This window comes from Psammomys obesus, unplaced genomic scaffold, assembly GCF_907164565.1.
Source record: "Psammomys obesus unplaced genomic scaffold, mPsaObe1.curated_primary_1811, whole genome shotgun sequence".
NCBI lineage: Eukaryota > Metazoa > Chordata > Mammalia > Rodentia > Muridae > Psammomys > Psammomys obesus.
In genome coordinates this window covers 700,732-727,677 of record NW_026594418.1, presented here as the reverse complement: position 1 = coordinate 727,677, position 26,946 = coordinate 700,732, and the positions used below count along the sequence as shown (strand labels likewise).

Below are 26,946 nucleotides of genomic sequence, written 5' to 3'. Positions count from 1 at the left end.
GTAGCATTGTTTGGCTTGTGATCTTGGACTCATTACCATTTTGTGCTCCGTTTCCTTCTCAATAAAAGAAGGTTAATAAGTCCCCAGCTTGATAAGATTGTTGTGATGATTAAGTGAACTAAAGTATATAAAAGCTTCCAGCAGTGTCAATCATTATTGCCTATGGTGGTGATAACAAAATGAGTAAAGCTAGGAGAATGGATTGCTGAGACAAAATACTAGACCTGCGAGTGCAAGGGGATGGCAGCTCTCGGGAATGTTTACCTGCTCCCCAGGGGGTCAGGGCTCCTTCTGTGGAAGTGGCATTGGTCTAGGTCAAGGGCTGGCGTCCCTTCTACCCTGGCTTGTCTTTGCCTCCTTAGTGACTCCAGAAAGCTGAGACCCTGAGAACAATTGTGAACTTCTTCCCTCTTTTCTTTTCTCTTTTCCTTTTTTAAAAAAGGAGATCGTGTCTCATATAGTTGCGTTAATAACAACAGAAATAACAGTGATACTGTCAAGGCAGTGATGACGATAGCAGCTTACATTCCTCCTTTAGCAATCATGTTCTAGGTGCTGCGCTCAACATCGTGTGCCCATCTCTTCATCTTGTCCTTATAACAGTCTTTGTAGACAGTTTCTCTTCTGATGAAGTAGTTTCGAAGAAGAGGTCGTAAGGTGGCTCTCAGGTCTCAGGCTCAGCCCTCTATCCTCAGGCCCTCCCTGTGACCCCTGCTCGCAGTCAGAGGTGTTGTAGGGTGCTGCTGTGTGGGGCCAGGAGCTCACCTTGTTGGTTATTGTAAGCACTTGATGATAGTGCCTTTACCTGGCTGTTGCTCATGGGAAAAATGTGGGCCCTTAAAATTGGTATATCTTTGTTAGGCCATTATCCAGAACACCTAAAACATTCGCAAGAAACACAGAAGTTCTAGGAGACACACACCGTCCCTGATCTTTTAATGTACTTTTTGAATCCACCAATGTGTGTCATTCCAAGATGATAAGAACATCACAAGTTTTTAAGATTACTGAATTTCCACTGGGGAAAAGAACATAAGCTGATGGAATCATCACGTATCTAATGGTCGTTTGTTAAATGTTGTTCTTATTTTTATATCTGAGTTTGTTCATATGTATGATGGGCATGTTCCTATGTGTAGACATTTGTGTGCAGGCGTGCATGTGTGTGCATGTGTGTACAGGTATACATGGGTGTGTGAGCAGGTGTATGTGTGTGTTTGTGTGGTGTTCGCGTGTGCATGTGTGTGAGAGAGAGAGAGCTGGAAGACAACCTGGGATGTCAGCTTGGGTTCCAACTTAGGTTCTCATGCGTGTGAGGCAAACACTTTACCAACTGAGCCATTTCCTTCACCCCAGGGTGCTTCTATTTTATTTAGTCTGAAAATAAGTTATGGAGCATGGACTGTATGCTACCATGTTTGTCAAGCATAAGAACTTATATAGAGAAACATAATAATTTCTGTGGTCCTAAAACTGAAATAGCTTAATCTGCATGGGAATAAAACCCCATAAACACATGAAGCTAATGAAATGTGATTCTGTTTTAAGTTGGTGCTTGCTGTATGGACAGTAATTTTAATGTCTTACATTCATAGAACTATTATCGTATACAAAACACCTTTGTATGAATGTAATTAAGCTTACAGTATAAATAGGGGCAGGGCTATTGTTTCCACTTGACAGGTGGAAAGAGAAACTGTGGACCAGAGAGTTGGATGGCTTTTGCAGAGTTCCCTAGGTAGTGACAGCCCAGGCTCAGATGGGAGAAGTCTGTGTATTCTCTGCTTCCAGCACCTACTGCCCACATCATTTTCAGAGCTAAATACAGATCTTAGCATCTGTGCTACTTCTCTGATCTAGTCTATTACAGCTATAGTGATGGTTTCTGTGTTTAAACTGATTGTTACTCTTGGTCTTCCAACTTTTTATAGCACCCCATTTTTCTCTGGATAGAACCCAGAATTTGTAACATGCCTTTATGGCTCTGCAAAGTCTGGCTCCGCCCAGGGTCATTCTTTCTGTGCCCCTGGCTGTCTGTTCCAGCCCTCATTGCTTGTCCCGTGTTCAGACAGAACCACTTGGAGAGAGGCTTTCCTCTCCCTAGAACCTCTTCTTGTCGTTGACTATGCCAGTATCAGAATTTTGCGCAGGGACAATGAGGTGAAAGGCTGGGGGAAGGAAGATCTTGTGGGACTTGGTGGCAATGGAGGAGACAGAGGGGACCTGAGAATTTCAGCTAGTAGAAGAACATTAGGACCGCTGTCATAAATGGAATTGTCTTGCTTTCATTTCCTTGCTGATTGTCAAAAAGGACACCACTGCTGCCACACTAGGTCAAATCCAGGTCTGGATTTTTCCTTTCACTGGCCACTGCAGGAGGTGTTAGAGCATTCTGTCCTGGGGCCTTGCATGTAACATGTCCCATATAAGTTGTATTTTCATTGCTGTTCCTGGCCCAGAGCCTTCCCCCTTGGCTGAATTCCCACTAAGAACACTGCCCAGATTTACCCAAGGTCAGCTGCTTATTCTTGAAAGTTCTTCGACAAGATTACCTTTTTTGAAAACAACCTTCCCCTCCTCTGGCATTCCCGATCCTCTTGACCAATCAGCTTTGGGTATATTATATCTACACGCTATCATTTATTTGACTCATTGGCTATTTTACCTATGCTAAAATGTAATCTCTTAAAGAGCAAGGAGTGGAGGAAAATATTTTTTTCTCCATTGTTTCTCTAATATCTGCATGAACACAGCTTGACCCAAATGACCATGACTGTGCTTTTTAAGGATCAACTGAATGAATGAGTGACTTGTGTAGGTAATGGGATGATTGGACCCCAGGGCATCTGAAATTACATAACTCCATGCTGCCTGTGCAACTGACAAAAACATTCAAACCTGTATTTGAAAGAGTACAGTACCAGCCCCATGGACCTCTGCTATAAGCTGGATTCTGTTCACAATGCCCCCCAGGCTTTGGCCCTTGCTCTAAACCAAATAGAAAACTAGATCAATGCACACCAATTCTCAGTGTATGTGTGTGTTTCTTAAGAATGCCACAGACACACCCAATATGGTGGAGCTTGATCATTTCAGTCACATGCAGGATTGAAGCCATAGTAGGAACAAAAGATGCACAATCCCTTCCCCAAATTCTTATTTCCTGCTCCAGAGCTGCAGGTTGACAGTAGTTAGGCATGGATCAATTTCCCAAATGAGGCTGCAGCATATTCCAACCCTGAAAATTCTTTACTTCCAGAATAATGTGATTTGTCTCCAGCGAGGGAAATCTCTTTTCTGCTGGATTGCTGGAGTGAGTTTACTACGCTTTCTTCTCCCACTAACAAGACTATAAATAAGATTTCATGGGCAAGTCCCAGAGCCCTTGTGATAATGTGTCCCTGCAAGCAGCTCTCTGGAATAGGTTGGGAGGGGAAAGTGGGGGAAGGGGTTGTCCCTTGGTGTGGAGAGGAATGCTTGTAAGGTATGTCCTTATAAGGCTAGCTATCTCAGTCAGATTTAACGCATAATGCCACTGATTTCTCAATTTCCTGTGACTGGTGCCTTGTAGAATGAGAGGGATGGAGATTTTATCACTGAAACGTTGTGATTTGAACCCAGAGCTCGGTAGGCTTCTGAGGGCGTTCATAAACTCAAGGAACTATTGCCCTTGGTCTTAGTAGAAAGTTACACTCATTAATCCTCACAGATATTTGAGTCTCCAGGTTGCCGTTGCTTCATCTTTGCCTTTGGTTTGTATTTGTGTTCATATAGCAGAGAACACGCTATCTGTTGAGCATAAACATCTTAAATAGACGTAGCTAGTCCAGTGTTGAGTAGGTTTCCTGTCTTTACACAGAGGTGCTCTGGTTCTATAGTCCCTCAAGCCTGCAGAGCCTGCCATCTTCCCCTGTGGGTTTCCCTTATTTCCAGGAAACCAAGACTGAGAAAGCTCGAGATTATTACAGAAATGCTCGAGATCAAACCAAGAAGTGGCTGTATCCCGTGCTGCCTGCTTTGGGCTCTCATTGAGTCACCCATATGTTCTCAAACTTGCTCTTTTGACTAACTGCAGGCTCTGGAACATGGATGCGCCCTATCATATGCCCCCTGGGCACAGGGGCCAACAGAGCCATACAACAAGGAGATTTTAGGGCTGGCTTGTTCACTGATGGATGTTCCGTGTAGGCACAAGCACACAATATATTAAGTTTTTCTTTTTTTTTTTTTCAATTTCATAAGGATTAAATTTAAGGAACTAAATAAAGCATATGGCATGGTAGATGTTTCATATATGACAGCATTTGAGTATTATGTTGCTAATATTGCTTCAAAAATAGAATGCTGTCTTTGTCGGAAAGCCATAGTGACTGTGTGTAGCTCCTTTGTGGTGCATATTAAATACTAAGAAATGGGCTTCTAGATTGCAAGTCTAGTAGTCCCCAAAGGGCAAAGCTCTGCATTTTAAGATGAATTCAAAACTCCAAGTCCATGGAGGCAGGTGAGATGGGTCAGTAGATAAAGCCCTTGCTGTATAAGCAAGAAGGTCTGAATTTAGATCTCCAGATGGCACACACATAAAAGATGGGCACGGCTGTATGTGCCTGTAACTCCAGCTGTGGGTATTGGGGAGAGAGACAGGGGCCACACAGCCTAGCCAAAATGGTGAACTCCATTCGGGGAGAGACACTGTCTCGACAAATAAGATGTACAGCAATAGAGGAAGATCCCTAATGTTGACCTCTAGGCCCCCATATACTCAAGCATGCACATACCCATCCTACACACACCACATTCACAAACACCTGTGAAATGGGTTTTAAAAATCCAAGTCTAAAGTCTTTGACTCAAGGCAAACTCAGTGGAGTGCATTAATGAAACAAACTATAAACAAAACAAAAGCAGCCAGCTTCCATTACTTCCAAGATACAATGCTGTGGCAGACATGAGGAAAGCATTCTGATTCCAAAAAGGAGAAATATAAGAGTAACTGGCTTAAAATAATCAAGTCCCAAGCCCAGCATCATAGATGTTAAAACCAAAAGCTCAAACCTAATGTGGATCTGGACTCTAAGCCTCAGCAAATCTCTTCCTTAAGTTTGCTGCTCACAAGCCATTTCTTCCCTCCTCCCTCTGGTTTGCTATGCTTGCCATGAGTTGTGTATCCCTGGTTCTTTCTATCTTCCTATATCCTTGATGCAGCTCTGCTCTAGGGGTCCGTTAGGTATTCTCTGAGAGGAGATTGAATCTTAGTGCATCTGTGGGCCAGCAGAACCAGCAAGGGCCACCAACCTGGGCCTCTTTGAACCACAGCTCCATTACCATGGAGTCCTCTGTTGGTGAAAAGAGGGAATTGGGTACTGAGGTAACTATGAGCAGCAAGCCCAAGGAGGGTGCACTGGGCATTATCCCTGAAACAGATTTGACGGTCTATGTCTTTGAGCTTGTTACAGGAGTGTTAGCCCCGAAGGGGTTTGAAATATCCTCTGGCCCTCTACAGTTATCTTGACTGTCTGCAATCTATGTAGTAAGTCTCCCACACTGGTGGTTTTTTTTTTTTCATTATTGTGCCCCTAATTAATGTACAGTTTTTTCCTAAAGACAGGCAACATCGTTAACCATTAGGGTAAATACAGCTCTGAGTTTTTTTCATGTTTTGTTCTTGTTTGTGTACATTTCATTCTGCGTTTATTTTTTCATTCATCTTTTTTGCTTGTTTTTTTAGGGTTTCCAGTATTTTGAGATTATAATCTTATGTTTGTGCTGTATTCTGTTAATTTATGTCTTACATTAATTAATGATTATGAAATTACCCTTGCAAATTATGGGGTAATTGCACATGGCCATTGTGTATATGCCAGTTTTGTGTCTGTAAGATTTGGCTTGCCAGCATTTTGCTAACATTTTTATACTTGTGCTTGCTACAGATACTCTTCTATAGTTATGCTTTTAATGTCTTTCCCATAGATGTCAAGCTAGGGCTGCTCTTGTAGGATTTGGTGGACATGCTCTTCCCTTTGCTCTGTTCTAAATGTCTGACACTTGTAAGGGTCCTTTCTTGAATGTTTTATAAACTTCCCCAGAAAAACCACTTAGAACTGGAGTTACATTTTCATTTTCTATCTTTTTTTTTAACTTTTATTAATTACACTTTATTTACTTTGTATCCCCCATAACATTTTCTCTTTTAAATGCAAATTTCATTTTTTAAAAAAATGCTTTTCTATTTACTATATAACTCTGATATATTTCCATAGTCTTCAAATGGTTATGATTGATGATTTTATCCAGTGTTATATTTTATTTTGATAGGAAGATTTGCTGTCTCTGTCATACTGCTATGCCCAGAAATTTCTCCTTTATGTATTCTTTTAGTTTCTGTCTAGTATTCTATTTTATAAATACAGCATTATTTATTTGATAAAAAAAGTAACTTACTGGTTTTTTCATATATTGTTAGCAGTGGTGTAAAATAGCCATCTTAGATATGACTTTATTTACGTAAGGTCATGATTTTCTAAGACAGGTTCTCAAAAGTTACATTGCTGAGCTAGTAGTTATATTTTAATAGGTACTGTCAAATTACTTCCCAAAATTTGTGCTCAGTAATTACATTGCTATAATAATATTCAAGAAGGGTTACTTTTAAATTTCTTTTAAAATTGTATTGGCTTATATTAATTATGGACAACAATGGGTTTTATTGTGACATTTTTATGCATACATGGATATGTTTTGGTCATGTCACTCCATCAACCCCCCCAGCATTGATTCCTTTTCTCTTTCTAACTAGTCCTCTTTCTATTTTTTGATCTTCTGCTCCCTTTTTCCTCTTCCTCTTTCTGTTTGTGATTAAGTGAATTTAATTAACCATTATCTCATCATAGATCTTTTAAGAAGGCGGAGCCACTGCTAACCTTTAACATTTTCACTAATGTAAGAAGCAAAAATTGCTATTTTATTTGCATTGATTAATTGTAGTACAATCGGAAAACTTGATACACTTTGACCTTTGCTTTATATGATTTTCAATTAGATTGCTTGTCTTTTTCTTATTAATTTATAGGATCCTTTAGTATTTTAGTGATACTAAAAGTTTTTTTTTTTTTGAATCTGAAAAGACTGTTTTAAAATCTCAGACATTTTTATGACATTGTGAATCAAAGGTTTCAGTTTATTTCATCATAAAATTTCTTTTTCGTTTTTCAGGGCCTTGTGCATTTTATGAAGGCACCTAGCACTGAGCTACATCTTGAACCTAAGTATAAGGTTTCTTAAAAAAAAAAAAAAAACTTTCTAAAAGTTTTACATATATGGGCTCCTGAATAGCTTCATTTACCATGAATATACCTGGTGTCTACGGAAGAGAGAAGCGTGAGTCGGGTCCTCTGAGACTGGAGTTACAGTTATGAGCCACTGTGTGGGTTCTGGGAACTGAACCCAGTGAACAGCAAATGCTTGTAACCCTTGAGCCACCTCTCTAGCTCAAGCCGTAAAGTGTTCCATGATGAGAACCTGGGCTTTTCCAGGTCAGCGCATTCCATTTAGGATCACAGCTGTGGGGTTCCACCGGTGGGAACCCCATCCTTACTTTTGGGCACACAGCGTTACACGATGAATAATTATCTTAAATTAAATAGTGATTCTAAACTTTCCTGTGTTAGGCAATTAAAAAAAATTTGCATTCATTTCCTTCTAGTGGTCTTCAAGGTTTAAGAGCCTGTGTTGTTATTTATGCTTCTGTTTGCTTGCTTTTAAAACAGAAAGTTGTTCAAGGGATTGATGTGCGACGAATCCAAGGACTTGGGTTTGATGCCACGTGTTCTCTGGTTGTCTTGGATAAACACTTTCATCCTCTACCGGTAAACTATGAAGGTAGGCCTGCCCTTGTCTCTTCTTCTTCAGGCTGCTGCAGGACAAAGTCTGATATTTAGGACTTTGAGAGCCAAGAATCCTAGATTTCAAGGCGTGCATACTGTCTGGTCTGCTAAAATACATATTTTTCTTTGTAATTCTGGACATCTTTTCAAAAGCTACCATTCATGAGGTTTATATCCCTGTTGTTATAAGTAAATGGTATTGGGCTAAATATTTTTGTTAGTCACCCTATAATTATTATGGAGGTAGTATCTTACTAGCTATCACAATAAGACACTGACTCCTGTTAGGTTTTATAAATACCTTAAAACACCTTGGGCTGGGCCCACCAATGCTATCTCAATAAACCCCCGCCCCCCTTCTACCTCCCAGCCCCAATCCAATGCCATTTCCCGTAACCATTCCATGCTGTGTTCCGTCCATAGTCTTATAAATACTTGCTTATTTTCATCTTGGTGTTTCTCTTCATTTCCGGAGTCCTTTCTCCCAACCCGCATGTTTCCTTCCAAGTGCTCCTCTCTCGTCTCTGCAGGTCTGTGTGTCTCTTTCCCACAATTCTCCTCCAGTCCCCAAAGCCCGGGAAGCTTAGCCACACCTACCTTCTTCCATCCTGCCCAGGTGCAGGCCTTTTTAAATTAACCAATCAGGAATAAAGTCTTAGGCAGGCATACACAACAAGAATAGGTATATCTGGGCAGTGACCAGATCTTGAGGGCCAATAATTAGCATCAAAATACAAGAATCAGACCAGCCCCCAACATCTTCCAAACTGTGCATGTGTATGTGTTTGGCTTAGTGTTGCACTTCACAGTTATTAGACAATGAAATTCTCCAACCCATGTCATCTAATGGGGGAAGAGTTTACGTTAGCTCACAGAGCCATGTGACATGGAGGCAGGGAAGACATGGCCTCAGGGGTTTGAATCAGCTGATGACTTTATGTCTGCAATTGGCAGAAGAGAGCATACACGCTGCGTGTGTAACACGCTGCTTCGCTCCCTCTGTCATCCCTCTTATTCACTTCAGGGTCCTCCTTGAGCTGGGGAGTCCTGCTCACATTCAGGGTGGATCTTCCCACGCTAATTAACCCAATTAAAGAAAATCCCTCACTGGCAAGTTCAGAGGCTCCTCTCCCAGCTGATTCTGAATCTTGTCAAGTTGATAATTAACACTAACCATCATAGGCTTTATAGCAATCTTAGTTTCCGTAGTATTTCTGGCTGTGCAAAATGTCTGGGTACAGGTGAATGGACAGTTTAATATTTTAGAAGTGACGTTTGCAGTGGAAGACCACTGCGCCTTATTAAAACAGCTTATGCATGCATCTCGGTGCTCAGCATCCCACTTCTCATTGTGGACAGACTTGCTAAAGGCACTCTGTTAAAAGCACAGCTCAGTGGCAGCTCTGTGAAGCAAAATGACCATATTCTACCTAAAATATTAAAATATATCCATCCTTTAACTGCATCCAGCTGACGGAACTTCTCCACACCTTCTTGACTTCCAACAGGTTACCTTAAGGGTAGATTTTTATCTGAGGTGGACTAGATTGTGCTAGAAAATGAAATAAGAATTTTAAAGTTTTTTTTTTTTTGAAAACTTTTTTCTACCTGCAAGGTGGAGTCCAAGACTTGGTTGCTTACTAGAGTGGTTACGCAGACGAGGCAGATAACCCTGAAAACCTTTAAAACCAAACCCAGAGGACTAGCAAGCATGCAGCTATTCTTAGATGTTAACCAGCACAAGCTAAGTACAACAGTTTAAGAACTGTAAGCATCACTGCAGGATAATAGTGTCAGCATTTGCCTTTTTAAAACATCCTTCTTGCTTTGAAGGGCACCTAGCCAGTTACTTGTTCTTTCTCCCCCTGCAGACACCTCGCTCTGTACCCAAGCCTGATTCGGACTGTCCCCTTAGTGAAGTTTTGGGGACCAAGCGCCCAGCAGGGACAACTGTAGATCGTGAAGGGGGGTTGGACATATACTGTTGTGTACAACAATAATCTAACATTTAGATGTTTTTGTTCATACTTAATTATTATTACTATTTCTTATTATATGCTTCGAAAACATCTTGAGGGAAGTATTCAAAATTTTAAATGCATGAGTAGGGAGTAAAGATGAACATGCGGCTCTGTAACTCCAGTTCTGCTTTCTGAACTTCCTCAAATTCCCTTAAACTGTGTCCACTTTCTGGGTCGGTGTTTTGCATTCCCTGTTGTTTCTGCCGTGTCTCATTCCTCATTTTCCCTTAATGTGGCTGAGCAGTGACCAGGCATTTTCAGAGTTAAATAAAGTTTGTCTGTGTGTGCGGCTGCAGGCCCAGCTCGTGGGGGACTCCTCTAAGCTGCCCTTCTGTGTTCCGGTGGCAGGCACTCTGTCCTGGTAGTCATTGTACTCACAGAAGTTTTCTCCTCAAGCTCTCCTGAGAGGGACAGAGCATGGACACTTTCATTGTGCCTGGCATGTAGAGGCAATGAAAGACTAAACATACTTTCAGTTGAATCCTTAAAGGGTGACTTTCTCGGAGAACTAAAAAAAGATTAACTTGCCAGTTTTTTGTCTCCAATGAAAAATGAGTTATAATAAATTTTCAATTCCCGGTGTATTTTTTCCGGCTGTAGTAGTGAGTACAGTGGCAGCAGCTGCCGTTTCGTGTTAGCACAGTTGGAAGTTTAACAACAGGTGTTTCTGTCACGTAGCAGTGCCGCACGCCACCCATTTAAACAACAGTGATGCTCCCCCACCAGGCTCACCCCCTCCCAGCATGCCTGCACACCTGTGCACATTTGGAAGCATTGATGGCTCTGCATAGGACGGAAATGTCATCCCGGTAGTGTGTGTAGCTTGGTGTAAGAATCAGAGCCTGGAGTATTTCTGTTATACACTATACCATTTTGCTTCTTAGGAAAGTGCTTCTTGATGTTCTCCTGGGAGGCCTTTGTTTCATATTCTATTTTTTTTTTTCCAAGCTAAGTGAGACTTGAAAATTTTTCCGGTCAGGAAAACCAGTGAATGATTTCTTTTTTTAAACTTTATAATTTCTTTAGGTATCTTCTTAGGTTGATTACATTTAGTTAAAATTATTTTTAAGGTACAAAACCTAAAATAACAACACAATAGACTTTCAGATACTTCTTAGGATGAAAAAAGAAATTTAACCAAATTTAAAGGTAGGTATCTTTTTTAAAAAAATTTTCTCTGCAGTTCAGGGCTTTCCCACATGACCATCCTAACTGCTGCACATAAGCACATGGGTTTGTGCTATACATATGTCCATATATTCAGTGAGGAGAGTATGTGTAGGGCTTTAAAATCTCTCTGCCTGCATGTTCATTCATGTTGACACATCTAAGTCTTGTGCATTCCCCTTTCCAGTTTACTTGTTCTCCACACAGGCCTGGTTTCACAGCACACCTCATGGATTTCCCAGCTTCCATCTGGAAATAGTGTCAGCTGTTGGATCTTAGTTGCCAGCGCAAACTCAGGATCATGATCGTAGTGGAGGGTTGTTTTACAGCATCTTTAAGTGAGATGCTATAAGTAAGTCGGACAGCACAGGGCTCAGGTGAAACTTAAACACACTAAACACCTGCCATTAGCAAGATACATAGTTCTGTAGTTATTTCACTATTAAATGTATATGTGATAATGGCTGGTGGGTCCCAGTGGTATCACATTGATGATATCCTAGGTGTTCATGTGGCTTTCTCCACATTGGATCCTCGGATGTATGCTTGTTAGTTTTGTCAACTTGACACAGGCTAGAGTCACTTGGGAAGTAGGAACCTCACCTGAGGCAATGTCTACATCAGTTTGGCCTGTAGACATGCCTGTGTGGTAACTTTCTGATTGTTGATCGATGTGGGAGGGCCTAGCTCCCCATGGGCGGTGCCACCCATGGGTAGGTGAATTGGAAGGTGTGAGAAAGGTAGCTGAGCAAACCGTGGAGAGCTAGCCAGTAAGCAGCAAAGCTCCATGGTTCCTGCCTTTGTTCTTTCCTGAGTTCTTGACCTGACTTTGTCATTGACTGTGATCAGGGCATGTAAGCTAAACAAATCTTTTCCTTTCCCAAGTTGCTTTTTGTCAAGGTGTTTATCATGGCAACAGAAAGCAAAGTAAAACAAGAGACATCAGCGATGGTTATAGGAAGAAGGCCTGTCTGTCTGTGCATTCTGTCATGGATTCTTTGAAGTCAGGAAGACAGGAAAGGGCAGCTAGCTGCCCTGGGGTACAATAGGGAGAGTCAGGACATAAGGGATAAAGACTCCTTTTCCAACTGGCTTGCAACCACTCCTTATGCTTTCCTCCTGGACCAGCCAGGAACTAGGACTAGATAGATATGTGTGCCTTGCTGTCACTGTCTCCTAGTTAACACATGATAGATTTCAGTTAGTCTCTCTTAGCTAAGGTATTGGTATCTCCATAGTGCAGATGTAGGCTCTGAAGCCAAGGAGCTAAATGGATAGACTTTATCTCCCTCTGCAACCTGAGTCAGTACTCCCATTCAGAACTCATGTGCTTGCCTCTCCACCAAACCGACCAACGAAATGAGAAAAATACCCTGAAATGAACACATTTTTAATTCAGTTGACCAGAAAAATTGGAAGCAGGATGTACATGTCTTTGTGTAACTGTAAAATCTATACTCTCAAAATATTTGTCTGTATTTAAAGGTGTCACCTACTTAGACAAGGAATCACCTTGGCCATATCTCATAGCTCTTTTCTTGACAAGAGGGCTGGGGAAGGAAAGGAAAAAGTTGTGAGAAGAATGGTAATATAATATAGATAGATGGTAATGTAATAATGGCAATGTAATTGGCAGATTTCAGTCAGTTTTAATATTGACTTAAAATATTATGTATGTGTATGAGAATGTATGTGTGTGTGTCCATGAATATGGGTTTGTACATGTGAATGACCTCTAACCCTGGGGTTGTGGTCAAGGAAGAAATGTTGGAGTCACGATGAAAGGTGGAGAGTAGGCTTCTCACAGCCTTGCTGTGTACTTTCACTTTAAATTCAATTCATTTTATATTCACTTACCTATTTATTTGATGTACATGTGTGTGTTTGTGTGGGGGGTACTTTTGACACATGGGAAGGTCAGAGGACAACTTGCAAGAGTTGGTTCTCTCCTTCTAGCACGTGGGTTCTGGGAGTTCAAGCTCAGATCATCAGGCTTGGTGGGAAGTGCTTTTAGCCTCTGAGTCATCTCCCCGGCTCCCACTTTGTTCATTTTCGATACATGAATTTACAGTAGAAATTTTGTAGTGCTTTGCTTGGGAATACATTGTTGTCCCCTTGAACTAGAAAGAGAAGACAACATCTCTGTATATCTTTCTCATGTCTTCTAGGGGATTCCTCTCGAAACATTATTATGTGGCTGGACCATCGAGCAGTCAGCCAGGTTCAGAGAATCAACGAGACCAAGCATGATGTCCTCCAGTATGTGGGTGGTGTGATGTCTGTGGAGATGCAGGCCCCAAAGCTCCTGTGGTTGAAGGAGGTGAGTGTGTGGGAGGGCACCAGCAGTTGTGGAAGAGTGGAGGTGTTCCTTCACTGTGGACTAAGAATGCCCTGTCAGGACTTCAGTGTTTGGTTTTACCCAGTCAGCCTGACGAGGCTGAGCCCATCTTCTCGTGTAGGGTCCAGTTAATTGTTCTTTTTCATACACAGATGACAGGCATTCTATGTCGTATCTCCTTGAACCCTATAACCCTGTGCAGTAGGGTATTCTGAGATAGCTTTTTTTTTTTTTAAAGCCCTGTTTCACCTCAAAGTCAAGTCTCTTCTTTCTGAGTGCTAGGATTATAGGCAAGCATTATCATGCCCAAGTAGTTTTTTCTTTTTTCTTAACACATTGTCTCCATTTTGTAGGTTAGAAAAATTAAGCTCATTAAGAGGAACCACATCACCACAAGTGATGCAATAAATAGTATTGAAGCAAGAAAGTATACAGGATTTGAACTTGAAACCACTTGACTCCAAAACCAGTTCTCTTAATGTAGTGTTCTCTGCTGAAGTTCAGAGGTTAATTGCCATTCCAATTAGAGAGTGGCAGGGCTGGGACTTAAGTCCAGTCCTTCTGACCAGAGCCTTCTTTGTCTATATGCTCTTAGCCCCAAATTATTCATCTTTGGCATTGTTGACATTCAAGATATCTCTTTCTCATTTTACCTGCCCTTGAGTTTCCCTGCCTTTGAGTGATATGGTGATCTTGGTCAAAGCTCTGGCAGTTGGTTTCCATTTCCAGATGTTAGCACTTCTTTATGAAGTGTGGAAAATGGTGATGTCAGCTTAATGGCTCCCATCAGAGATGAATGGGTGAGAAAGTTCACCTCCTCTGGGAACCACAGGCACTTGAATCCCCTAGGTGGTCTGCTGCATAGAGAATCCATCAAATGAGCAAGAGTTGGTGTGATTCATTACTGGCTCTGGGTTTCAGGGGGTGCGAGTCATCAGTTATTCGGACTGTATGTGGAGGTGGGTAAAGTAGAGGGATTTTTGAAGGTGCCCCAGCCTTGTGAACAGAAGTCAGCAGCAAGGCAACAGGAGGGCCAAGATTATCAAAGGAGGCCTGGCTTTCTATCTATCTCGTCCATTTCAATCTGCAGAAAGCCCCTGTGGTTGCTGAGTTTGAAATGGTCAGGAGTCAAAGATTGTGAGGATCTGATTCTGCCTCTGCCCTCAACAATTGTACACTTTGGGAAAAATCCTTTTTAGCCCAGGCCTTCCCTCTTTTTTCTTGTATGCAGTGAGAGAGGTGGATCAGACCAGTTTTAATAATCAACTGAAATGGGCTGAAGCACACATCCGCATACAGAAGTGCTGTGCACTGCCACGCGCTGTGGGTTTTGTAAGCACCAGTTAGCTTAGTCCTGACAAGCTCTGCCTGGTGAGGACAGAGAAGACGTCTGATTCTATCAAACACATGGTACAGCCAGAGTTAGAAACCTCCAAATTCCAGCTCATTCCATCAGGTGCTCTGAACCAGGAATAAGGGTGACAGTATATTCTTTAAAGTTACCCGATCTTAATTGCAAGACAAGGAAGGAATGCATGGAATGTGTTTGCCTTTGTGGGCATATAGAAGAAGAGTTGCACTGAGTTCTGCTCAGAACTCAGAGCAGGAAGATGGTCCAGTGTTTATATGAGATTCATAGCTGCCCAGAGATCTGCACCTTTACCATCATATCTTTGAGATAAACAGAAAGTAATTAATTTCTAGTCCAGATTGCATTATTTCTCACCCATCCATGTCTGTTGGGAGCCATATTAAGCTGACATCACCATTTTCCACACCTCCTCAGAACATGCAGGTATTTATTTCTCATGTGTTCCATTCTAACAGTTCATACACGCTTCCTCAGGCAACCTAGTGGTTTCTAAAATTGAGAGTCGCCATGTTGATCCTGAATTTAGTATGGACACTAGATTGGCACAGCACACTACAGCCCAGAAACTCCTGGACTCACGAAACCCTTATCCTTCATACCCCAAGGAAGCTGTAACTACAGGCACTGGCTATGTATTACTTTTTAAAATACAATTCCCTTTAAAATGTTTTGAGTAAAGATCAAAACATTCTTTTTCTGCATATTCATGTATCTGAAAGTGAACCTAAGATTGACAAGGTTTTTGTTTTTCTCTTTGTCTTTTTGTCAGCATGCATGAGATTTCCCACTCAACATCCTTTTGATGTTAACATAATTGCACTCAGAATTAATGAGACTTCTAAAACCAACTTCAGCATCTTCTTAAAGATCTTCTTATAGTGCTTCTGGAACTTAAATGTGTAACTGAGTCACTGGAGGTCTTTTTAGACCATATATGCTGTTCCAGCTGCCCTGGGGCAGTGACCAAAAGAACTGGAGAGTTTCATTTCCAACAGGTTGCTCTGTGATGCAGATGCTGTCAGCCCTCAGATTTATATAGCTGGTCTCAATGTTATGCTTGGCTCTTGAAGAAGAAAAGCATGCATTTATGGGGAGTCAGGAAAGGGTACCTTCTTTTTGACTCTTTGATGGGAGATACAGGGATGTTAGACAGCTTTACTGGAGTGGTTCAAGTACATATTCAGATAAGAACGTGAGAGTCGGTGCTTTTAAGTTTATTAAGCTGTCATTTGTCTACTCATTAAATAACTTACTATTATTATTATTATTATTATTATTATTATTATTATTATTTTAACTTGTGTGTTTGTGTGTGACCACACCATCCAAAGACATATAAATGGAGGTCAGAGGACAACTTTTAGAAGTTAGTTTTTGCCTTCTGCCGTGTGGGTCCCAGGGAATCAAACTCAGTTGTTAGGTTTGGAAGCAGACACCTTTTCCCACCGACCAGGTTACTAGATCATTTCTATATTATTCCTTCATTTCTAAGTCCTGACTGAGTTTCTGCTATAATAAATCAGTAAGTGGTGGAGAGACACCAGAAAAAAAAGGGGACAATAAGAACTAAGTCTTCGCCTGTACAAGCAGAGAGTCTCCAGTAAGTGAAGTTTGGGGGAGTCAGTTGTATGGAAACAGCCATTGCGTGAAGACACTGTAAGCATGGTGATCCAGGGACATGTGAAACGCTCTGGGAGAAAAACATTTTCTTTCTGGAGGCAGATGGTTAGGCATGAGCTTCAGTGCACAAGTAGAGGTTTTGTCTTGTAGTTAACGGGAAGGATCTCCTAGACAGATCCTCTGATGTAGTTTCAGTGTGGCACATTAGTCCCAAGGAAAAGATGGGACTTTGGTGAATGTAATTGGGGAAGAGGTTAGGTAAGTAGCCTGTTAAGGGCTCAACTTGGTGATGCAGTCTGGTTGTTGGCTATGAAGTAGGAGGGGTGTGTCTTAGATAACTTTGACAGGGATGTAAGGATTGAATAGGGCAAGGACATGTGTGCATAAGACTGGATCTTCCTCATCATGAAAGCCTCTAGTGGCTTTGCTCCTAGGATAAATAACACCACATGTACCCTGGCCTAGAAGATGGTATATGATGTCATTTATGTCCTTTATTCACTTTAATTCATACACAGGGATCCGGTCAGAGTTCCCCAAACACAGCTGGTTCTTCCCCACTATACTCCTGGCTAGAGGATGGCAGATTATACTTTTGCTCTCTGCATGCTTTTTGGACATGTTACTGGGGAACTTGGGAGCTAAGAAAGTATTTTACATGTTCAAATGTTGAGGAGGAATCAAAAGAATATTTGGTGACACTTGAAAATTAGTTGAAGGTTAGTGGCTGTCACCAAAGCTTTACTGGAACACAGCCACAGCCACAGCCACAGCCACAGCCACAGCCACAGCCACTCATTGATGTATTGTTTGTTGCATCTGTTTTGTTGCACCTGAGCAGCCAAGATGGAAACTATGTGGCGTGCAAAACAGAAAATACATTTGTCTGGATCTGGGAAAAAAACATTGACTGGCCCAGTTGGTCTCAAAAGTGCTCTTTCTCTGCCTAGAACAGTAATTTCTGTGTGGCTGTCTCCTCCTCATCACTAGCTCTCCTCTGTCTGTGTGCTTCCTTGGAAAGAAAGCCTTTCCCTCTGGTTAGAAGGCTCTTACCATTGACAGTATTGCTGTTGTGGTTCACATGCTGTTAAGGCATTTCTCATGATGGTTTCTATTGTGTTTGCTTCCTCTGACCATTGTAATCTACAGGTGGATAGAGATCATATCCAATCCATTGTTCACTGCTCTGCCCCTAAGCCACATAGATTTTGAATAATTTCAGTGATTTGATATTGTGCTTCAGGTAAGAACTAAAGAGAGCAGAGTTGTTAGGCACTGCAGGGTAGAGAGGCAATGAGTGTCGGAAGCTTTAGGCATAACACAGGGCAGTGAGGCTGACAGGGGCTGACCACTGTTTCATAATGCGGCCATTTCTGTGCTCCTTGTCCTTAGCTTGGGATCCCATGTCCCAAGGAGGCAGGTTGAGTTTGGAGTTCAGACATCCCAGGAGTCAAAAGGGATGTACTGGGACAGATGTAGCTCTTGGGCAAACTCACTGGGATCTGGTCTTGCAATATGGAATTTTAACCATGTTTCTTAAAAGGTTTCCATAATTTAGGTTAAAGTGCATCTCCATAATAAGATTTGTCAGATAAGCAAAATTTGAATTTTTTATAAACCCCAGCAGCCCAGATTTTTCCATTTGGCCTCAATGATTCCGACTCTTATCTTAATGAAGGGTAACTGTAAATTAAGATCTGGCATCCTGGAGCAGCTGGACGTGCCCATGTTTATGAACATGAAATATTGTAGGTAACAAGATGCAGACTGTGGAAGATCAGGAGAGGTAACAGCTGATGCTGATGTGGATTCTGACAGCTCTGTGTTACTGAAACATGGGTAGCTGGGCCTTTCTAGGACACCTGGAGAGATGGCAGTCTGACTTTTCAGTCACTTCCTTTTCCTGCCATTGTCCCCAAAGAAAAAAACAAATTATTCAGCTCCCCCCTACCCCCACTATCCATGTCCTGTGCTTCTTTTTGCCTCAGGATACACTGAGAAATGAGTTCAGGTCCCAACTTGGGACCTAACTAGACCTAGTTGTTCTGACACACCTTTCCTGACCCAGGTAGAGTCCTGTGAGGATCTAGGGTGTTGGGGTGTAGAGTGATAATGTAACAGTTGAGTGTATCACAGTAGAAACTGATGGAAAAAAAAACAAACCTCATACTGGGCATCAAACAGATCTTACTTTGTAATTCTAGTGCAGTGGTTCTCAACCTTTCCAATGCTGCAACCCTTTTAGTACAGTTCTTCATATTGTGGTGACCCCTCACCACAAAATTATTTTTGTTGCTACTTTGTAACTGTAATTTTGCTATTGTTATGAATCACAATGTGAATGTTTGTGTTTTCTGATGTTCTTGGGTGACCCCTGTGAAAGGGTCATTCAATCCCTAAAGGAGTCTTGACCCTTTGAGAAACACCTGGTCCTTTCTGTCTGATAAGAGGCTTGTCAGCTCTTATTGGTGATTTTCCTTGTTTGATTGTTCGATCTTTCTTGATGATCTAATAAACCCTTTATCTTACAGTTTATTCTGATCATGAAACTTGTTAATTTTTTTCAAATACCATCTTTTTTTTTCCTCCCTCTCTTAATGTCACAATCATAGACACTATTGTCTTTCTTAGGGTAGCTTAAAATTTCACACGCAGGCCTACTTCTTTCCACTCCTGTCCAGGTGCTAGAGCCGATACAGATGTTGTAAAAGTTTGAGAGACTCAGCATAGTTCTACAATACTTACAGCAAAAAGGTGTCTAGGATTGAAGTGAGACACATTGTGTTTAAATCTTTTTCCTACCTCTAACCACTTGTAGGACCCCAGAAAAGCTAAACGAACTTCTTGAAAACACAGAGCACTGGACTGTTATAATGGCCTTGGAAAATTGTTTTAATTTAGTGGGATATTTGGAAAGTGGTTTGGAAAGTAGATGTTTAAAAAATAGTTTGGGCAGAGTGCAGGGAATCTTACGAAGGAAGGGTGAGATAGAAAGACCTGGAGGAGATTGGAGCTCCACGAGGAGAGCAACAGAGCCAAAAAATCTGGGCACAGGGGTCTTTTCTGAGACTCATACTCCAACCAAGGACCATGCATGGAGATAACCTAGAACACCTGCACAGATGTCACCCATGGCAGCTCAGTCACCAAGTGGGTTCTCTAGTAATGGGAACAGGGGCTGTCTCTGACATGAACTCAGTGGCTGCCTCTTTGATCATCTCCCCCTGAGGGGGTAGCAGCCTTACTAGGCCACAGAGGAAGACAATGCAGCCAATCCTGATGAGACCTGATAGACTAGGGTCAGATGGAAGGGGAGGAGGACCTTCCCTAACAGTGGACTGGGGAAGGGGCATGGGAGGAGAAGAAAGAGGGTAGGATTGGGAGGGGACGAGGGAGGGGGCTACAGCTGGGATACAAGGTGAATAAATTGTAATAAATTAAAAAATAAAAAAAATAGTTTGATTTTTCTGCTATGGTGTTTTTAAGTTTTTCTCCTTGATGGAGGTGGGCATTTCAGCTTTATGTTATCTACGGATGAGTGAATTCTAAACACTAGAATGTCTTCCTTCCTGGGCTGGCCTTTGTGAGTAGTGAATGCTTTATGACAGTTTTGTTTCCTGCTTAGTTAAAAGCAAAGCACATGAGACTGTCAAGAGACAATCAGGAAGCAGGGAGAGGTCCAGGGATGGTATGATTATCTGCTGTGTGTGATAACTGCTCAAAGACAGCCAAGCATTAGCCCAGGACAGGCAGGCAGTGAGAATCTTCTCCCTGTTTGCCCTAAACGTCCCTAGTAACTCCAGCCCCTGAACTACTAGTATTTTATTGCACAAAGATTATTTGATTATTGCCAAAGCACTCTTGTGGGGGTACGTTTCATTTACCTCATTTTACAGATTAGGAAAGTAAAGCTTGTCAGAGTTAAACAGTTTATGTTCCCTGACCAGTAAGGAAGCCTACACTGACAGCTTTGCCATGGTTCTTTCCTCCGCCCATATTCTAAAGGCACCTGCACCAACCTGTGTAGACATCCAAAAGCAGACTATGCTGCCAGGAAATTAGTCTGATCAGAAGAGAAATATAGGTCAACCAAGCTGAGAGAACAGAACCAGGAAGTAATTGCAAATAGTGCCTTGTAAGTATATAATTTTAGCTATATACTATGTATTTACACTTCCAAGCAGTTTTACTACTGCTAATCCATCTTATCCTGACAATCAGCCTACAAGGTAATATTGTCCTTTATGTATCAGGAAGTACGTACAGAGACTTGAAGTTTGCACCAAGCTTCTTAGCTAGTAAGTGACCACGCTGGGTCAGAACTTTGACATTTCCCATTCAGAATATGGCCTCACTGTCTTTTTTTTTCTCTGTTTCTTCAGCTGTTTTCCTGTCAGGCTATCCATGAACTAGGTCAGGGAAAGACTGTTGGTGGCAGACTTCAGAGGCTCTACAGTTGTTAGCAGCTGGTGGTGGGCTTATACTTTTATTTCGAGGGTCTCTAGGTGATAGGAACTGTGCTGAGATTAGGGGATCCCCAGGTAAAAAGAGAGGTGAAGGACCTAGACAGCTTCTGGGATCTATTTTAGAGAGACAGAAAATCGACAAGGAGGCGCGCGCGCGCACACACACACACACACACACACACACACACACACACACGGTTTTGTTTTCTTGAGGATGCTGTGGAGGATTTGGCATGGCTAGCCTGGGCTCTTTCAGGTGGTTGCACTGGACCACACAGATGAGAGTCTTAGTAGGGAGCAATGATTCCTTGCAGGAAGGAACTCACCTCATGACATCGCCTAGGTTAGCATGGTGGGCTGTCTGAGTTCAGCATGGAGCAGGCTGTGGTGTGCTCAGCAGGCATAGGCCAGAGTGTGCATAGCTTTGGAGCCCTGGGCTGAAGTTTTGACTTTAGTCTAAGAGCAGTGGGATGGTTGATAGGTTTTAAGCCTGAGTGTGACACAATCTGTTTTATGACTTAAAAAATCATTCTGTCACAATGCTATACTTGGTAGACAGTAAATATTTGTATAACGACAAAGTATACACTGTATTATTAAAGAGAAAAGCATTAAAATATTGACTTTGCAGTCTCCCAAATACCTATCTTCGGAGGAAGTATTCATACAAAAAGTGGACTAGTTGTAGAGAAAGAAAACATCACTAGTGGGACACTGCCCTTGGCTGCATTCCTAGGTTATGGTAATAGCAGTTTCATTCTTTGCTTCTTGGTAATTCCCCATGAAAAAATAGCCTTGTAACCACTGCCAGACTTTCTGGCTGATAACACTTTGTTATCCTCAGGGGAATGTTTTTCTTCTTGGACCCATTTTCCTAAATATCACTTAGGAATTTCATGTACACTCCTCTGTAACACAGTCTCATCATCTCATTGTACAGTCAAGGGAACTAAGGTTCAAGGTTCACAGGCTTCCATGACATCCCTGAAAGGCATGAACTCTTGGCAGGTTCTCACCAGGCTCAGCCTGCCCACCATTCTTAGGCTCTAACTACCATCCCTTACTGCTTGCTCTTAAAGTCACTCATTTGTTCCCTCTTGCTTACAGAGGCAGTCCACAGACTAAATCAAGCCCCAAGACAGGTTTTGTTTGACTCATCATATACTTTGGAAAAACAATTTTGAGTATGTCCAGTAGTTACAAACTAAGCAGTTTCTCATGAAAACATAGATTTCTGCAAATCTGGAAGAGAAGGAAGCTGACAGTTCCAGGCTCACATGACCATGCCAGAGGATGGCCGATCTGAGAAGGGCCTGTCTTGTTAGAGACCTGGCATCCCTCTTCTCACAGAAGTCCCACCCAGACTGCTCAACCATTTCCTTTTCCAACCCTCCCCTCCAGGCTTTTGCATTTGAGATCCCGGCTGTGGGAGCATGTATAAGGACTCCATCCTTGCTTTTCCTATGACAAATGCTGAGCGCAATGGAAAGATTTTACAGATGGAGCATTCCTCGGTCATTGGCTGTGATTCCATGCCAGATTCTGTCACACCTCTGTGTCTTTGCTTAGTCCCCCCCACCCTTTCTTCCTGGAAATCCTGTAATTCCCCTCCCTATATTTGAATGCCTACCGATTGCCTAAGACTCAGATTCACCTTCTCATGGGAGCCATCCCTGACCTTCTCCATCTAATGTTGACTAGTGCCCGACTCACTTCCTGTGCAGCGCCCTCTGTGTTATCCGTACAATGGTAACTATCACACTGCATCTGATTTATCCATGTGCTGCCTGGCACCTAGAGCTCTGCTGAGTAGCTCAAGGTCATAATCTGTACTTATATACATGAAGTATGGATGAGTGCACTAAATTATGAATTATGCCATTTTTGATTGCTGGGCATATCCATTCTAAAGTGCAGCCCTGCTCCATGCTCAATCTAAGTTTATTTTCTCTTTGCCATTATGGGAAATGAAAATCCTAGGATTGTAGGTTCTTCCTATCTGGGCCCAGCCCTTCGCTGCAGACCTGTTAACCAGCTTACCTTCCAAGCGAAGTGAATACAAGTTTTGGGGAGGTTAGGGTTCGCTCTGCTATGTCCCTGCACCTTGGCAATGAATGATACCCCCTGTCTAATTTTTTTTTCCATTTTTCTCCAGGAGAAACTAAAACACATCTGCTAATCTAAAGATTTTTCTGTAGGATGCTTGTGCCACAGCTCTGTGCACCAGGACCAGCTCCAGCATTTGAAATTTGTATCTGGTAGTATCCATTAGAGATGTCCGTTGTGGATTTTCTGTAGGGTTGTTTGCAGTAAACTGGCATTGGAGAAACTTACAGTGTGGAAGACAGAAACCTGCACCCTAAGCTCCTTCCCAGATTTGCATATTTGATGACAGAACTAAATAAAACTAAGACAGAACTGTCTTAGTTTTGTAGTCCGACAGAATGCCAGAAAAATATACAATAGAAAAAAAGTGCCCATACGGTCACCTAGCAACATTGAAGATGCCATCTCTTACTGTTTTCATTTTCCTTTATAGTTTATGGTAGAGAGTCTGACTTATGTTTCTTTTATATATTTATGTATCTTATTTCTTCTTGTATTTGCTCTAGGATGTGGCCTTGTAAGGTTAAATATTCTAATTTCTCATACTTTGAAGAGAAATATAAAAAGCCTGAACAAACAAGCAAAAAACAAATGAAGTAACTTGCCAACAGGTTTGAGGAACATGGTCTCAAGGAAGTTCTTTTGGACTCCGTTTTGTTTTTCTGTAACGCTGTATTTCTTCCTCATTTGGTTTGTTGGATTCTTAGTTCCGTAGAAGGAGCGTCAGATCTTTCCATTCCTGTTTTAACTACCTAGTGCCCAGAGTTGAGCCAGTGCTAAGCACTGGAAATACAGCAAATGTTTGCTGAAAGAATCCATGTCTCTTGACTAGGCAGACACTAGACTGGTGACTATAGTACTCACATCACATTCCCAGCTAGCTTGCTGTCTGGTTTCCTAACGGCTGCACATGCATGTCCATTGCCTCTAGAGTCAAGAGAAAGATGGCTTGACACTTGAAGCCATGTGGCCTTTTTTTTTTTTTTTTTTGGTTGGTTGGTTTTACTGTTCCCACCTCTCACCTTCATAATTCTGCCATGCAAGGATATATTCATTCATTCATTCATTCATTCATTCATTCAGTGATTTAGAACTTTGCTCATTACCCATCCCATACATAGCACTATGCCTAATGGAGATGACAGGAGAAAGCTAGGCTGTGCTGCACCTCAGGGAGCTCCCACTTCTAGGATCAGGGTCAAGAAGCTGTAAAAGCCATTTTCCCTGAGATTTTATTTTAGTAGAAATTTTACACATGAGAGCAAAGTGGACACATTTTCAATGAGCACTCAGATCCTACTGTTATACTGCTTTCTTATGATGTATCTGTACCTGTGTGTATCCATTCACTCTTACTCCATTCACACTTGCTCTTTCTGAGTTGGCTCAGACATCACACCTATGAACTGAACAGCTTTATAAGATACTGAATAAATTCTGCTTAAGAGGTTGATACTGTTTGACTACAGACAAGAGCAATGCCTGCATGTGGCTTCATTCACCATGTACTGTGTGTCCTCATGTAGTCCCAGGGAATATCCAGGGAGGGAAATGGTAATTCTGTCTCTGAAGATGAAGAAGCTAAGGATGGGAAGAATTAGATAAGAAATGAGTTGTGACATGCTACTTTGCTAATGCTGGAATGCAGGTTTGCATTTTCTATTAATATTTTTCAAGCCTCCCCTATCCTCTATGCAAGAAATTTGACCTATGACCTTGCTCATGCTAAGCCTCACTCTCTTCCTAGCCTGGGCTTCTAAATGTAAAATTTGAATTTAAACAAGAGTCATAAAGGTCAGTTTGTCTCTTGCCTTAATCAGTTAAGGTACTTCTGTGTATTCTATAAATGAGATGTTTACAGAGCCAGTTCTCATTATTTGAACATTTTGGATCCTATGTAACACTTCTGTCTAACCTGAAATTTTAAAGTAAATATGAAATATAAAACAAAAAGCTAGTAAAGTTTCAAGTTTTAGATACAAATTTAGAGTTACATTTAGAGAATCATACTTGAGAGTAAGGTCTTACATTTCCTTCTGCTCTATAAATTCTAGCCCAGAAACTCTTTTTCTGCACCCCAGGACAATGTAGGAACCTCTTAGACATCCTGCTGCTTCTCCTTTACGCTCTTCCCAGATATGTGTAAATAAAAGGAATGAGCGACTAGCTCAATTAATCCTTCACCCCTTCTCAGTTCCAGGGCCCTGAAAGAATTCTTCAGCTATGATCTCACTGCTTGTCTCTGGACAGTGAGCTGTGGCTATTTTGCTGGTTGAACTCAGGGACTCGTATAACATCGAATGTATCTTGCAGCCTATGGAGAGGCAATGCCTGGGCGCAGACTGTGAAGGGAAGTCTGATCTCAGTGGGAAACACTGTGGAGCCCCTATCCACAGCCTCCAAGAGAGCCGTTTCCATGTGGCTTCTGGGATTTGTAGTCTCAGTGGTTCATGTCTTCTGACTCAAAAGGTCATTACGAGCTCCAAGGTCATTACGAGCTCCCAAGTCAGGGCTCTGCTGTACTATCTGGCTTGTTGCTTATTATGACATTGCTAAGGGATCTAAACTCTGTGATGGATAGAGCTTTCCCTAGTAACGATACATTAAAGTGTACTGAAACTTACCTAAGTTAAAGCAAAGAAATTAGGAGATACAGTCTCAATTTTTACCAAATAGTTATTTATAGGATTCATAGATGTTTATAATTTTATTACTAAATAACCATGTTTTTTTATTATTTTTTTAAATTTTGACTTGGCTACTGATTAGGGAAAAGTTTTGTTCATGGACTAGCACCATGATTTCGGCATTTGGGAAGAGCTGGTGCATATGACCTTTGGAGTTCTTCAGTGTTGGCATTTTGTGAACTCCAGAGATATGTGGGAGGAATCAGAGACCATCAGACAGATACATCTTGCAGTTGTCTTGTTGTGCAGCCATATAATCTGGCCTTGTCTGGGGGTCAGAGACATACCCAGAGACCTGAGAGAAAGAAAGTGAATCACTGTGTAAGTATTTGTCAAGCACCTCCCTGCTCTGGGAAGCAGCAGCTGGATGATGGTTAGAGGAGGAGGGGCCTGGTGTTCATGGCCAGGATTTGTTTCCAGTCTGTCTTCCCAATGTCTGCGTAATCTAGGCAGCTCATGTATCTGTGGCCCTGAGGTTCCTATTAATGAAATGGATCCTTGGCATATTGTGTATCAGAGGGGATATAGCAGATTCTTGATTGCTTGTGACAGTAATGATGATAACAAAACAGTCAATTGTTGGAAGAAAAGTGTTGGGATGCATTTTTGGCATGCTTGTTTCTGGATTCATTTAAGTAATCTAACAGTGAAGGGAGATGGGTTCACATTGTTCACCGGGAAAGCCCTTGACAAAAATTATGCTTAGTCTTTACAGATAACTTTTAGGAGAGGATGCATCCATGTAATTTTTATTAGATTTAGTAATTTATGAACTTGCTAACACTATATAATAAAAGTTACTACAATAATGCTTTAATTTTGGTTAGGTTTAAATCATAGAAATTCATTAGTACGGGATATTCACATATAAATATTCTAAAAAGTTCTGTAGGCCACATGACAGAAAAGCAGTCACTGGGTATTGCCTTATTTTAGATGATATTAGTATATGCTTGAATGAAACTTTTGTTTTTATAATAAACCCTCATTACAAAAGCTATTCTCTAAACTAAAACCATTGAAAAAAACACTCTTTTCATGAATTAATAATAAAAATGTACTAGTCAGCTTCCCGTTCCTATGAAAATTCCTGATGCAGCCAGGCATGGTGGCTCACACCTTTAATCACAGCAGAGGGGACAAAAGGAGCAGAGGGAGGCAGAGGCAGAAGGATCTCTGTGAGTTTGAGATCATCCTGGTCTTCAAAAGCAAATTCCAGGGTAACCAGAGCTGCATAGTGAGACACACACACACACACACACACACACACACACACACACACACACACA

At 41.6% G+C, this 26,946-nt stretch overlaps 1 protein-coding gene across 1 annotated transcript in view; it reads left to right on the top strand.

The window, feature by feature from the left end:
• Fggy (FGGY carbohydrate kinase domain containing) overlaps positions 1–26,946 on the top strand; it is a 334,558-nt gene that overhangs the window by 6,863 nt on the left and 300,749 nt on the right. The window contains exons 3-4 of the mRNA XM_055618965.1: positions 7,764–7,875; positions 13,237–13,388. Coding sequence (XP_055474940.1) covers positions 7,764–7,875; positions 13,237–13,388 — 264 coding nt within the window. The remainder of the gene's footprint in view (positions 1–7,763; positions 7,876–13,236; positions 13,389–26,946) is intronic.